At 36.6% G+C, this 14,270-nt stretch overlaps 1 protein-coding gene across 2 annotated transcripts; it reads left to right on the plus strand.

The window, feature by feature from the left end:
- The first annotated feature begins 6,940 nt into the window (after positions 1 to 6,940).
- On the plus strand, positions 6,941 to 9,915 carry LOC112526923 (G-box-binding factor 1-like). Of its 2 annotated transcripts, XM_025137374.1 has the most exons (7): positions 6,945 to 7,184; positions 8,233 to 8,388; positions 8,462 to 8,539; positions 8,640 to 8,705; positions 8,789 to 8,854; positions 8,947 to 9,172; positions 9,575 to 9,915. In XM_025137374.1, the coding sequence occupies exons 1-7, from the start codon at positions 6,981 to 6,983 to the stop codon at positions 9,679 to 9,681; spliced, it is 903 nt and encodes a 300-aa protein (XP_024993142.1). In that variant the 5' UTR covers positions 6,945 to 6,980; the 3' UTR covers positions 9,682 to 9,915. The 2 variants fall into 2 exon arrangements, with proteins under 2 accessions (XP_024993134.1, XP_024993142.1); XM_025137366.1 differs by having other exon boundaries at positions 6,941 to 7,184; positions 8,947 to 9,915.
- The last annotated feature ends 4,355 nt before the right edge of the window (positions 9,916 to 14,270 follow it).

Here is a 14,270-nt window from a genome sequence, read left to right on the forward strand (position 1 = left end):
ATTATAAGGAATTGACATCTCTTTCAGCATTGGGTCAATGGTTGGTAAGGACTAGAAGAGAAACCACTTTTGATCTTATTTATCGATTAATAAGTCTATTACTTACTCTTCCAGTTTCTACCGCGACAACCGAGAGATCGTTTTCAGCAATGAATATTGTGAAAACAAGAATACGGAATAAAATGGATGATGAGTTTCTAAGTGACTCGTTACTTTTGTTCATCGAAAGGGAAGTAGCTGAGAAGATTAGTTTGGAGGAAATTGTGGATGAGTTCAAGGTCGCGAAAGATAGACGGGTTCCACTTTGATTTGCGATGTTTCACATGTTTATATTTAACGTTTAGTTTTAAAGTTTTACTATGTTATAACTTTGGATAATGTATTTTTAGTACCTTTGAGATATATAATATGCTAGTTCCGGCCCCTACGGTTAGAAAGTTTGTGTTCCGCCCCTGGTTCTTAGCAAGAACTAGTTATATAAATAAAAAAAAAGAACTACAAAATATGTAAAATGAAAGCTACCACTAAGCAAAATGAGTTTTAAAACTCTATGAGATGGATGCTTACCTTTAAAAAAAATATTTATAACTCCAGAAATGAGGATTTTGGGGTCGAATGTTGAAGGATTTTTTAAAAAGGTTAAAAAAAGTAGGTGATAATTAATAATTTTTTTAATTCCAATTTAAATAATTATAGATGGATAATTAATCTAGTTTCTAAGACCCTTTTTTTACCAAACATATATATAAAAATGAGAGATGTTACTTGAATTGGCATTTTATGAATTAATTAAGCAATTCACTCTCCTAAGCGCAAAATAGGCAAAATTTATAAAATTTTCTAGTTGAATCATGACTTAGCTTCTAATTTCTAATTTCAAAATGTGACGAGCCTATACTCGCCAAAGCGAGATGCTTATGACCAGAACTGACCTGAATTTATTTTGTCGGATGTCACAGATACTCAAGCCTTTGGACGCCAACATGATCTACCCAATCTCTGACAGCAAGTGGGTAAGCCCGATCCAGATAGTCCCTAAGAAAACTGGCATTACTGTGGTAGAGAATGACGAAGGTGAGTTAGTGCCCACCCGTGTTCAAAACAGGTGGAGGGTATGTATTGATTATCATAAGCTTAATTCATCAACTAGATAATACCACTTTCCCCTTCCATTCATATACCAAATGTTAGAAAGGTTAGCCGGTCGTACTCACTATTGTTTTTTTGGATGGTTATTCAGGTTTTCATCAGATACCGGTGGTGAGAGAGGACCAAGAGAAGACCACATTCACCTACCCCTTCGGTACATTCGCCTACCGGAGGATGCCTTTCGGTCTTTGCAATGCACCGACGACATTCCAACGATGTATGGTGAGTATATTTTCAGAATATGTGGAGAACATAATTGAGGTTTTTATGGACGATTTCACAGTTTATGGTGATTCGTTTAGTTCATGCTTAGATAACTTGACCAAAATTTTAAAAAGATGCATTGAAACTAATTTGGTTTTAAATTATGAAAAATGTCACTTCATGGTCAACCAAGATATAGTACTTGGTCATGTTATCTCGGAAAGGGGTATAGATGTTGATAAGGCAAAGATTAATGTCATAAAATCCTTGCATTACCCCTCGAATGTTAAAGAGGTCTGTTCTTTTCTTGGTGATGCAGGCTTCTACAGGCGTTTCATCAAAAACTTCTCAAAGATCACTCGACCCCTTTGTGAGCTTCTACAAAAAGAGGTAGACTTTGTCTTCAATGAGGTATGTAAGAATTCATTTGATTTGTTGAAAGATATGCTTACTTCTGCCCCTATCATCCGACCTCCTATTTGGCAATTGCCATTTGAGATTATGTGTGATGCTAGCAATCATGCCGTCGGAGTGGTATTGGGACAGAAAGACAGTAAAAGCTCTTATGTTATCTATTATGCATCACGATCACTTGATTGTGCACAAAGCAACTACTCGACCACCGAGAAAGAGTTGGTAGCAGTTGTTTTTGCTTTAAAAAAGTTTAGATCTTATTTGTTTGGCACTAAAGTGATTGTCTTTTTAAATCATGTCGCATTGAAGTACCTGCTCAAGAAGAAAGACACAAAGCCACAGTTGATAAGGTGGATTCTTTTACTCCAAGAGTTTGATTTGGATATTAGAGATAGGAGCGGAGCTGAAAATTTTGTTGTCGACCACCTTAGCCGGCTATGGATGGAGAGCCAAGCCCACTCACTGATGAGTTTCCAGATGAACACCTTTTCTCCATTTCGGGCGAAACCTCATGGTATGCGGACATCGTTAATTATTTGGTTTCAAAGAGCTTCCAAGGTGAGTATCTAGACCCAATAGAGAAAAGATTAGGAGAGAGGCTCGTCTCTACATATGGGACGAGCCATACCTTTGAAAACATTGTCTGGACCAAGTTATCCGGCGATGTGTGTCCCAAGGGGAGTTTTAGTCTGTTTTACAGTTTTATCATTCCCATGCTTGTGGGAGCCATTTCGGCCATAAGCTGACATACCATAAGGTACTGAGTGTGGGTCGTATTGGCCGACCCTTATGCGAGATTGTTATCGTTTTTGTAAACTTTGCATGAGATGCCAAATGACGGGAAACATTAGTTCCCGGAATCAAATGCCCCAATTTTCTATGCTAGTATGTGAGATTTTTGATGTTTGGGGCATGGATTTCATGGGACCCTTTCCCACATCTTGTGGTAATCTTTACATTCTTTTGGCCGTTGATTATGTCTCAAAATGGGTTGAGGCAAAGGCCACTCGAACTGATGATTCTCATGTAGCTGCAGATTTTGTCAAACCTCACATATTTTCCAGGTTTGGGACGCCCAAGGCCATCATCAGTGATCAAGGCACCCATTTTTGCAACAAGGTCATCGGCGCGCTTTCAAGAAGTATGGGGTTATCGACTGCATCTCCTCCGCCTATCATACACAATCAAACGGACAAGCGGAGGTGTCAAATAGAGAGATCAAGTCCATTTTGAAGAAGACTGTGAATACCAACCAGAAAGACTGGAGCTTGAGGTTTAATGACCCTTTGTGGGCCTATCGTTCGGCCTACAAGACGCTTATAGGTATGTCTCCTTTCATGTTGGTGTACGGTAAACCTTGCCATCTCCCGGTAGAATTAGAGCATAAGGCGTATTAGGTGGTGAAGACGTGCAATATGGATTTGGATGAAGCGGGATCGCATATTAAGCTTCAAATTCAAGAGTTTGAGGATATACGGAACGACGCCTACGAAAATGCTCGCACTTATAAGGCGAAGACCAAGGCGTTCCAGGACTCTCGCATTTCACGTAGGTCTTTCACTAAAGGTCAAAAATTTCTTCTCTATCACTCTAGATTAAAGTTATTTCCCGGTAAGTTAAGGTCCAGATGAATAGTAACTTTTGTTGTTTTAACTGTTTTTTAGCATGGCGCAGTAGAAATACAAAATCTATCTACGGGGCATATTTTCAAAGTTAACAACCATAAGCTAAAGCCGTTCTTTGAAGGCTTTGATGGAGGGGAATTAGAGAGGGTAGCTTTGGACACGCCAAGCTACAAGAATTGAATTGAGTATGGTCTAGCCAAAGACATAAAAGAAAGGCGTTGTGTGGGAGGCAACCCACGAATTTCCGTTTCTTATTCTTTATTGCTTTTAATTATTTAGTTTGCTTTTAGATTCTCCAATTTCACTTCTGGATTCCTGTGTTCTCATGTTCACCCCAGATGTTGGATGCTCGAAGAGACGCGCCCATCTTCACGGATTCTTACATTGGGAGGTCACTCGTCAAATCAGGGGAGTTTTATGTTCCTTTTCCTTCATTGCTTAGAGTGTCCTCTACTTATTGCATACCTTGAGGACAATGTATGGACTAAATGTGGGGGTATGGATCATTTGCATGATTTGGACTCGTTTGGGTAGATGCATGGTTTTAGGGATATTTTTTTTGCAACTTTTGTGTTTAAATGTGGATCATTGTATGTTTTGACAATGCGTTAGCATGTTTTTAGTGAGCTTAAATTGTTGATGATGATGAACATGGATATATGTATAGCATGATTGAACTTGATGGATAGAACTTAGAGTATATAAGTGGTAGTATAGGGATCAAAGTAGACTATTGTTTATCTTTTGAGCTAGCTTTAAACGTCGGGAGACTTTAAGCTTATTTAGACTAAATACTTGATATTAGTCTCAAATTCATTTCTTGTGTGATTGCATCATGCCTAGATATATATTTCTAGAACTTGATCCTTCTCTCCTTATAACTACATGATTACTACATGCTAATAAACATGATAAAGGCCATCGTTTGCTCATTTTTATGTTAAACCACTAGCCTTAAGCCTACCCCTATATGTTGTGATTATCCCTTTTGCACACCACTTTAAGCCTTAGCCTATTTCGTTTGTCGCCCACATCATAAACCAATCCAAACACGACTCACCCGACTAAGCACCAATGAAGTTATCCCAATATCCCTTTATACTTGAAAGTAGGATTTGTATGTTGGGGAAGGAAATAAAGAAAAAATGAAAGGAAAGTTTGAAAAAAAAAATAGAAAATTCAATTATATATATATATATATATATATGAAGAGAAAAATTATGTTGTCAATAAAAAAAATAAATAGACGACGAAAATGACGATATGGTTGAATATAAGTGTTTCATCTATATTCCCTATCGTCCGAACATGAATGAGCTTCAAAGATAGATACAAAAGTCCTTTGTGGAAAAAAAAATAAAGTGTGGTTGAGTAGCCGGATTCTCCGTTGGTGTTAGGTCTTAGTCACTTTTTCTAAATATTTCTCTACCGTACCCAAAGCCTTGTTTTTCATTACACTTGTTAATACCTTTTGATTGATAAGCATGTATTTTATCCAAGTAGTAGAGAGTGAGAGATTTTTCAAGCCTATGGTAGATACATGCTAGTGTAGTGATGGATTGAGCGATACACTTTGAACTGAGAGTGAATTGAGTGTTATTCTAATTATCCCATTTGTGAGAGTTCTCGAGATTAGCTTACGTCTACTTGAATTGCATGTATACCCACTTTTCGATGCTTAGTTACAAATCTCGAGTTCACATTATGCTATATGTGTTGATGTTCTTGTTTGATTCATTTTTATCACTACGTGCTAATTTAGTTATTGTCAGGACGGACAATGATCTAAGTGTGAGGGAATTTGACAAGTACAAATTTATACATATTTATGTCAAAATGACCTTGCAATTAATGTTAAGTAGATGCTTAAAAATGTTCAATTTAATTTAAGTTGATATTTAATTATATGAGGCAAAAAAAAAAATTGATTTTTGTGTTTTTGGTCTCATCATGTGGAAGCAACAACTGCGGCCCAAATCAAGTAGTCCAACAGCTGTAAAGACCAAAGCAAGCAGCCCAGCAGCTGCAAAGACCAAAGTAAACAGTCTGTGAAGAAACAACAGCAAAACAGTCGCAACAACCACGTTTGGCGGGAAAAAAACGGTCGACAGAAAGGGAGGTGGGTAGAAGTCGATCGAGACGAGAGTAAAAACAGTAGAGGCAGGAACATAGGAGAAAAACTATTGGAGAAAGGGGGCAGAACCTGTCGATTAAGAGAAAAACGGGACGAGAACCAGAAATCGATCGAACTGCAGAAGAGAGGAACGAGAACCAGAGGCAGAAATCAATTTCAGATTTGGAGTCAATTTTGGAGCGGGTTTTCTAAGGTTCTTCCTAAATTCCAATTTTACAAGCATTTGGTAAGTATTTGGTAGCTAATTTTCAAATTTCTAGTAGCAAGTAGTTAATTGATTTTGAATGTGATTAAGTTGAGACTTTATTTTGTTTATAATCTTTTGATATCATTATGCAATCCTTGTGCTCTTTTGTTTTCTCCCATTCAAGTTTGATTTTGTAAGTTGGATCACTTGCTGTCTAATTTGGATTTGAACTGCTAGAGTGATTTGTGAATCCGTAATTGTTTGTAAATTTCTCTCGGTAGCAAACAATACATGGTTTGCAAGTGTGTTAATTGTATGTATTGTAGGATGACATAATCTAACTCACATATTCAGCGTCCGATTATTGGTTGGTTTCGGTATTTGTATGAACTTAATGTAATCAACTAATTTAATTAAGTCTGTGACTGAATTAAATTAGTTGATTAGAGGCTAGTTATCGAGACATCTCATATTAGTCAAGTTTTTATATCAAATAGAATGTCAATGCGTATTGGTGTTCAAGCCGATCTGAGATCCTTTGAGAAAATGGTTTGGTCGGGTCGATGATACATAATTCACATGATTAATCAATTGATGTTCATTGCTAGACTATTTTGTATATCGTCTAGAAGTCTTTATTTAATTTGCATTTTTTGAACTTGTTTATAAATCATCCAACCCCTTTTTTATATAATGTTTTTATTGTTAATGAAATTGCACGTGATTACGTCTTGGACTTGCAGTTAACATCGAGTCCATAAGGAAACGATCCTACCTATTATTACCTTTAGTAGGACTCAAAAACAGAGGAAATTCTAACCATTTATTAAATAAAAAAGAACATTTCTCAAAAGAATTCTTGAATTCTTATAAAACAACAAGAAATTGTAGATAACTCAAAAACATTCAATCGAACTAAGCAAATGGGATTATAAAAATGGATATTGAAATTGATGAAAGTGATGAATCAGAAGGAAAGAATTTAAAAAAGAGGATAACTATTGGTGTGGAAAGCAGGGATGGGAGGTGGTTTCTGTTGGCCACTTGTAAATGACGAAGGCCCACGTGCCTCTGTTGCCGCCATTGCCCAATCGCCTAAAACCTCTGCTAACGTGGCCTCTACCTCATCTCTACGTGGCGGTTCCTCATACCTCCACCGTCGTGAGTCGCCATGGCAATACATGTGTCACCCTACCCTCAACTCCTACTACTTATGCCGCCTCCCCTATTCACAACAACAGCCAACTTGTAATACTCGAACTCCATTATGGATACCATTAGGGCATCTTCTCCATCCACTCCCATCGCGGACATGGTCAAGATTGAGATGGAAGCCGCCGAGGCTTTGGCGGGTTTGGCTTATTTTCCGGCCAATTCTCCTGGCACTCAATCTAGAGTCAAACACGAGTCTAATGATGGCAACAACTCCTCGTTTCACTCGTTCCCTAAATGTTCCACAAATTCTTATCAGGTTTGTTACTTACAGAATCGAATTCAGCAGTTGGAGGGTATTTGAAACTTAGGGTTGCAGGCGTTTATTACTGAATTTATATTTTCTATGAGTAGTGAGTGTTGTATCCTCTTCACAATCTGGATCTTAGAACAAATACCCATTGTTTTCAATTGAATTCTTACAAAAGAGTAATACATACATCTTGATTGAATGAAATCAATTCATAGAAAACTTTGTAGATATATGGTTATAGATGTCATCTGGTGTGTAACCAATCTTGTAGGCCCCAAATGTAGAATGTCTGTACTTTTAGATTTGTTTTCATCTGTCATAAGTTGCATTGTGGATTGGAGTTGTTGTAGTATATACACCCATCAATACATAGCTTGTTATCTCTAACAACTTGATTTCATGCATCTAGATTAGAGGCTTAATCCTAGCAGCCCTTTTAACATAGCATGGATGATAATAAGCCAAGGGTGTTTATGGAAACAATCACTCTTAATTCTTTTGGGTAGAGGTATTCTGATTGTACAAGTGCATCTATGTAACTTGACCACAATTTGGGGTTATAGTGTAAATAAATAGATTAGGAGAAGGTTGTTTCTTGAGAGCATTGCCATTGGTGATCATGGGTATCTTCTATTGGTTAATTCTTTTAAGAAACATTGTGTGTGTTCTTCTGATGAAAAGGAAGTATGTGGAGCTTTATAGATACTTTCTTTTGCATAAAGCTGAAGTTCAGGATCATGATGATGGGTTTTTTTCATCATAGTTGATCTTTAAGATTTGGATCTTTTGTCTCTTGACTTTTGTCATTTTATGTGCTTAAAGTTCTTAGCAACATACCAAAGGTCTTGGCCTAGCGGTATCGTAGTCTTTGCCTCCTATGAGGTTAGGGTTCAAACCTCACCAAAATGTATATAAATATTATATACTTTAAAAGAAAAAGTTCTTAGCAACATTGATCTGGCCCAAAATGTAGTGATATATGTGATAGTGTTCTATGTTTGCTAGAATTTGCAGGATCTGAACATTTTTTTGTGTTTTTTCTTCTAACGAGCAGGATGCAACTAATTTTATGCTAAAGGAGCCCGAGAAGTTGGGCATCTTGACTTCAAAGTCAGTGAAGGATGAACAGAGCACTGATCTTAGACTAAATCCTACTTATCCCACAAATCATGCATCAAGTGGGAGGAAATCTAGACAAAATCTAACCGAGGTATGGACGAAATCTGCTGTGGTTTTGTATTCGATTCCGCATTCATGCTCATTTTAAAGCTTTCTTGAGCCAGGCTGAAATGGAAGCACGTAAAATACGCAGGGTGCTAGCAAATAGAGAGTCGGCTAGACAGACAATCCATAGGCGCCAGGTATCGACTATTTCTCAAATCTAATGCTGTTTTCTTTCTAATCGTATAGATATATTTCGAGCGTTATTGAGGTTGGTTTTTCTCTTTATGACGATTTTAGGCCATTTTTGAGGAGCTAACAAGAAAGGCAGTTGATCTAGCATGGGAGAATGAAAATTTGAAAAAGGTTTGTTCTTTATCCCCCAATTTCTTCTCCTTGAAGATTCCTATCCAATGTTGGTTGTTCTCAAATGAAGTTCTTTTTACTAGGAGAAGGAGACGGCTACGAAAAAGTATGATTCTCTGAAGACGAAGAACGAATGCTTAAAAGCACAGGTGAAAATATGTTAATTTAGATACGGGGATTTGTTTGATAGTTTACGATGATTCATCCATTTTATATGGATTCATTATTGTTATTGGTGTAGATGGTTAAGGTAATGAATGTTGAAGCGGGAGAAGAGTCGAATGCCACAAATGAACCGACCGTTTCTGCGTCATCCACAAATTCTCCGTTCATCATTTACAACCAGCCTCCGTTTTTGCCATTCGTATGGCCGAATTCAGTCCAGTTACAATGTGGGGGAATAGTTTTCCCATCTCATATTCCTGATTCATCATCTTGTGAAGAAGGGAATTCAATGGGGGCCGCAGGTCCGGTATATTTACTCCCATACCCTTGGCTTGTTACTACTAGTCTACCTCAAACTCAAAGTGGTGGTAGCGGTGGTAGCGAACACCATCACCATGGCCACGGCCACGGCCATGACCACGGCCACGGCCGCCCTCATTCTTTCAATCTAAATGACAAACCAAAAGAGTCATCTTCAGAATGCCAGCAGCAGCAGCTCTTCCCTGAAAAGGTGTCGAAAGAAGGTTCACCTTCGAAGAGGGGCGGTTTCCCTCCAGATGGGGGCGGTGGAGGGACAACAGAGGCTATGGCACCTGTGAGTTGTGATGATACTGATAATAATGATAATTTGATAAAAGTAAAAGAAGATGATATTAAGGGTAATGGTAGTAGGAGTGAACAAATTCCAGTTGTGTGGTCAGCAGGTAAAAGAGTAGGTGATACAGCTGCTGCTGAAGCCAGGAAGAGAAGAAAACAGCTTACAAGACTAAAGAACAACTTTCATGGCCGTCAACTCAGGATTATGCATTAATACCTCATAAACAATGAAACAAAGAAAAAGACATTATTTATTATTTTCTTATGTAAGAGGAGGATAGTTATATATACACATAATATATATATATATATAGTATAAGTATAGTCAATAGTGTATCTTGATACCAAGAATGGTGTTATGGAGGCGGTTTAATTTCATTTCAAATGATGGGAACAACCAATTTATGGGTGTGTTGATTTTTATTTAAAGCATATTTTTTTTTATTAACCTGGATATTCAACTTGTTATATGGACCGACTGGTGACATCTCTTTTACAAGGTAATCAAAAGAGGCATGCATGTGAAGTTAGGAAGTGTTGAATCCCATACACATGTAGTGTTGAATATGTTGGCTACCAACTTAATTGTTACTGTTAATAACATGTTTGTTGGTTAAGTTACAAATTTAGAATCTATATTTAATGGTGTAGTTTAAGACATTTTGTTAAACGAGTTTCAAAGTCACATGCTATATAGCTTATGATGTAGGACCCACATCGGAAATTATTTGGGCCCAAACTTATACCGTTAACATTTGACGAGAATTTATAAAAATAGACAATTAAAATGAAAATATATTTTATTTTCATGTAAATTGTAAATTAAGAAGCATAGAAGACACTTCTATCGCTTCAAATCCATCAAAGCTACTACTATTGTTTACTCATGGAACATTACTTTGATATATGTTTGGGAATCGTTGTTTACTTAAATGCTTTTCTCGATAAGTGTTTATCGTTAAGATTCAATATTCTTACTTACTTTACCAGGTAAGGTTCTAGTTCATCAAAAAGACATCATATGTGATAATTTGCCCGATAAACCCTAATAGGGTTAGAGTTGTTACCTTCACTTAACGAGTAAGATTTTCGGTCCTTGTCATTGCTTTTATCTGACCGGGTTTTCAATTTTTACCATGTTCATCCAGTAAAGTAAATAAGTCGATAAACGTTTATCAGATAAGTATTTAATAAAAGATAAGAAATATAGGTGTAGAATTAAAGTTGGTATACATGGTTACAAAAGAAATTGACTCAACAATTGTAAATAGTTTTGACTTAATGAAGTCAAATTGCATTTTGGTATATAAACTTTGTTGGTGCAAATCTACATTAAATCTTTTATTATATTTTTTTTTTGTAAGGGTGTCGGGGCCAAAGCCCGACTAATCCCCGGCAAATTTGGAGGCTAAACATGGCCCAACTTAAATATCACCAACACTCCTCTCCCAGGGTTCGAACTCGAGTTCATGACTATGTCATGCCCAAGCCTTTACCACTAGGGACTAATAACAGAAACAATGTGATTATTTTAGGGACTAATATTTATAGTTCATGTGCATAAGTAAACTATCTAAAAGTTACAAAAGCTTTTCAAAATATCTCCAATAGATTTTATTAAATAAAGAAAATAAAGATTTTCTTTTTTTATTTTGTTCTAACAAATTATCTATATTATTCTTTAAAATTAGAAAAATTAAGAGAAAACTTTAATGTGACATTTGTTTTTTAAGAGGTATTGAAATATGAAATCTTATTTCACTTCTGATTAATAAGAGCTGATGTTAAAATCTGAAATTTGAATCAATAAAACTGTTTGTTTTTGTAAACTGATAAATGTCTGAATTTGTTTAAGTTATCTATTTTATCAATTAGAAAATTATAGTTTTAAATTTATAGATAAAAATTTATACAATTTCATATATTTATTCATCATCATTACGAAATTCACATATAAATGATATAATTAGCATTCATTTAAACATAAATATATCATTAACGGAATTTAACACATTTAAATCCTATTAAAATACATCAATTGAGACAGATGATGATTGATTTGGTAAGGATCAATTAAAGTTTAATGGATTAAGAAATGTCGTTGATAAGAGTTTGAAGAACAATAAGAGACAAATAAGAGGTTGGTTTACCTCTTATAAGAAGTGAATAAGACATAAGTAACTCTAAAAAATTGGAAAAAACAAACAACTTGAAGGATCCTATCTTTTAACGAATCAGACACAAAAGACTAATTAGGGCTTTTCTTACAAAAACAATGTGGGGACTAAATTCGACACATATCAAAAGACAGTCGACAATCCACAAAGACCAAATTTGTAACTTATATGAGATGCGTTTAGAACAATTTCAAAAAAAATATCGATAGATTGTAATCTTTTAACAAACAAAATATCTTTTTGTGTTTAACGTTTTCTTTTTAATTTTTTTATTTCTCATAATTGTGATATCTATTTTCATTACATTGTATATTGATCATCGTTAATGTTAAATTGTATATTTTAAAAGCCGACAATTTTAATAATCTTGTAAAAACTTACTACTAAAAGGTATGAGATCCATTCAGTAAATAATAATTATTATGGACCAGTTCATGATTTGGAAAAAAAAACAGTTTATAGTTTTTTTTTTGGTATGAAAGGGGAGACCCCTCCTATCAAGTAAAACACAAACAAAAATGCTAGGACAAATTACGTGCTTGGGTGGGGGCGAACCACATCCATCTGAGTAGAACCAAGGCACCTTGAGGGGAAGGAAGGGACCAACAAAGGAGGAGAAGAGACAGAAACCAACCACAAGGAAGATCCTAGGCGAGCCAAGCCTGGGCAACAAACGGGGAAAACAACAAAGGGCAGGAAAAGGGGACTAAAGCAGGCACACCCTAGACTGAACCTAGAGAATCGGGAAAACAAAGAAGCTCAAAGGACATCACAAGAACAAGACCAAGGGAAGACCACAAGGGAAAGAACATCATTGGACAACAGGGGAGGGGGCGGAGTCCATCATCTCAGACTCCTGAGAGGTCATAGGATCAACCTGGGAGGAAGTGATATCACGGGTAATTTATAGTTTTTTCATGATAAATGAAAATGAAACAAACTGATATGATAGAGACAAGACCAACCAGAATCCCTTTGGTCTTACCAACCAGAGGCAAGTCTTAGCAATTATAAGCAAGGAACCAGAGTCTCTAGTCTTACCAGCTAGAGCCTCTGGTTCTTAACGACCAGAGGCAACGCAGACCAGAACTCCTCTAGACCTTAACAACTAGAGGCAAGGAACCAGAGCCTCTGGTCTTACCAACCAGATCCTCTGGTCCTTAACAATTAGACTTAAGGTCGTCCTTATCATCCAGAGGCAAGGCCGACCAGAGCCCCTCTGGACTAGTCCTTAACAACTATAGACAAGGAACAGAGCCTTTGATTTTAATCCTCTGGTCCATCTCCTATCCATCGTGAAGTCTGATCTTCGCGAGCTCTGGTAATTGAGGTTTTGATCGCACGGAGCACCATGCAGAGCCTCTGGCTCACCTATATAGAGCTCTGCATTAAGGCATTTCTGGTCCATCTCTAATCCCCCTCTGGTCCTTATGATCAATTTTTCCACTACAATGCAAGGGGTGCAGCCCCTTAACTCCCACTAAGGTCATACTCGTCTTTTAACAAGTGTGCACTCTGCACCTCCTGACTTGTATCAGAACACAGAATAAAACCCCCTTAGAACCCGATGTTACTTCCAATTACACTTAAATGGCCAGGTGACACTAAAATCACCAACAATCCTCCCCCCATTTTAGCGTAACCCATGAAATAACACTTTGAAATGAACAAACTGAACTTGCACATAAATGAAAATATCGAATCGATTGAATTTCCATTTTAGCATTTTACACATTTCAAATACTTAAGAATCAAGGTGTCCTAAGGATTGAACCCATAAACTCATTTGAATACCTGAAGATAAAATACATACAACTTTACAGTACTCTTTTAGCAAAATAAACTGACACTATTATAAAGTCATGTGTCCTAATCCTCTCATGAATGTATAGAAGGGCCAAGTCCCCAATCCTGTTGAAGTGTAGCTACACTTCACAATCACATAGGTAATTAATTTACTTCGTGTACCTGCATATACACTCTATCAAAGCAATTATTAAGAACATAAACTTTAACCTTCCCACAACGAACACAAACCCGGGATGAATCAATCTTGTGTTCCAATTTATAAGTGTGAGCTTTCCACATTGAATTCAGCTTCCAATATCATATTAGAAGAGAATTAGGTGTCTCACCATTGTAAAGTTATAAGGACTTCAATCCCATCCCAATTGTAGACTTGTGCACTAAGTCTCTAGTCAGACCTTTATTTAAATGATCTGCTAAATTTTGTTGCCTTCTAACAAACTCAATAGAAATTACCCCATTCATGATCTATTCTCTGATCATATTGTGTAACACCTAGGTGTCTAGACTTGCCATTATAAACTTGGCTATAAGCTTTGTCTAACATGGTTGTACTATCACAATGGATAGAACTAGTTGCAATCGGCTTTGACCACAATGAAATCTTATAAATCAAATTCTTTAGTCATTCCGCCTCTTTACTAGTAGCAACTAATGCCACAAACTCAAATTCCATTGTTGAGTTCGCAACACAAGTTTGCTTCTTGGATGCCCAAGAGATGGCTCTTCCCCAAAGCAAAAATACCCAACCACTAAGTTGAGGAGTGGTCCTCCATGTTGGATATCTAACTTGCATCCGAGTAACCTTCTAAAACCGAAG

This window comes from Cynara cardunculus (genome assembly GCF_001531365.2).
Source record: "Cynara cardunculus var. scolymus isolate 2C chromosome LG 1, CcrdV1, whole genome shotgun sequence".
Taxonomy (NCBI): domain Eukaryota; kingdom Viridiplantae; phylum Streptophyta; class Magnoliopsida; order Asterales; family Asteraceae; genus Cynara; species Cynara cardunculus.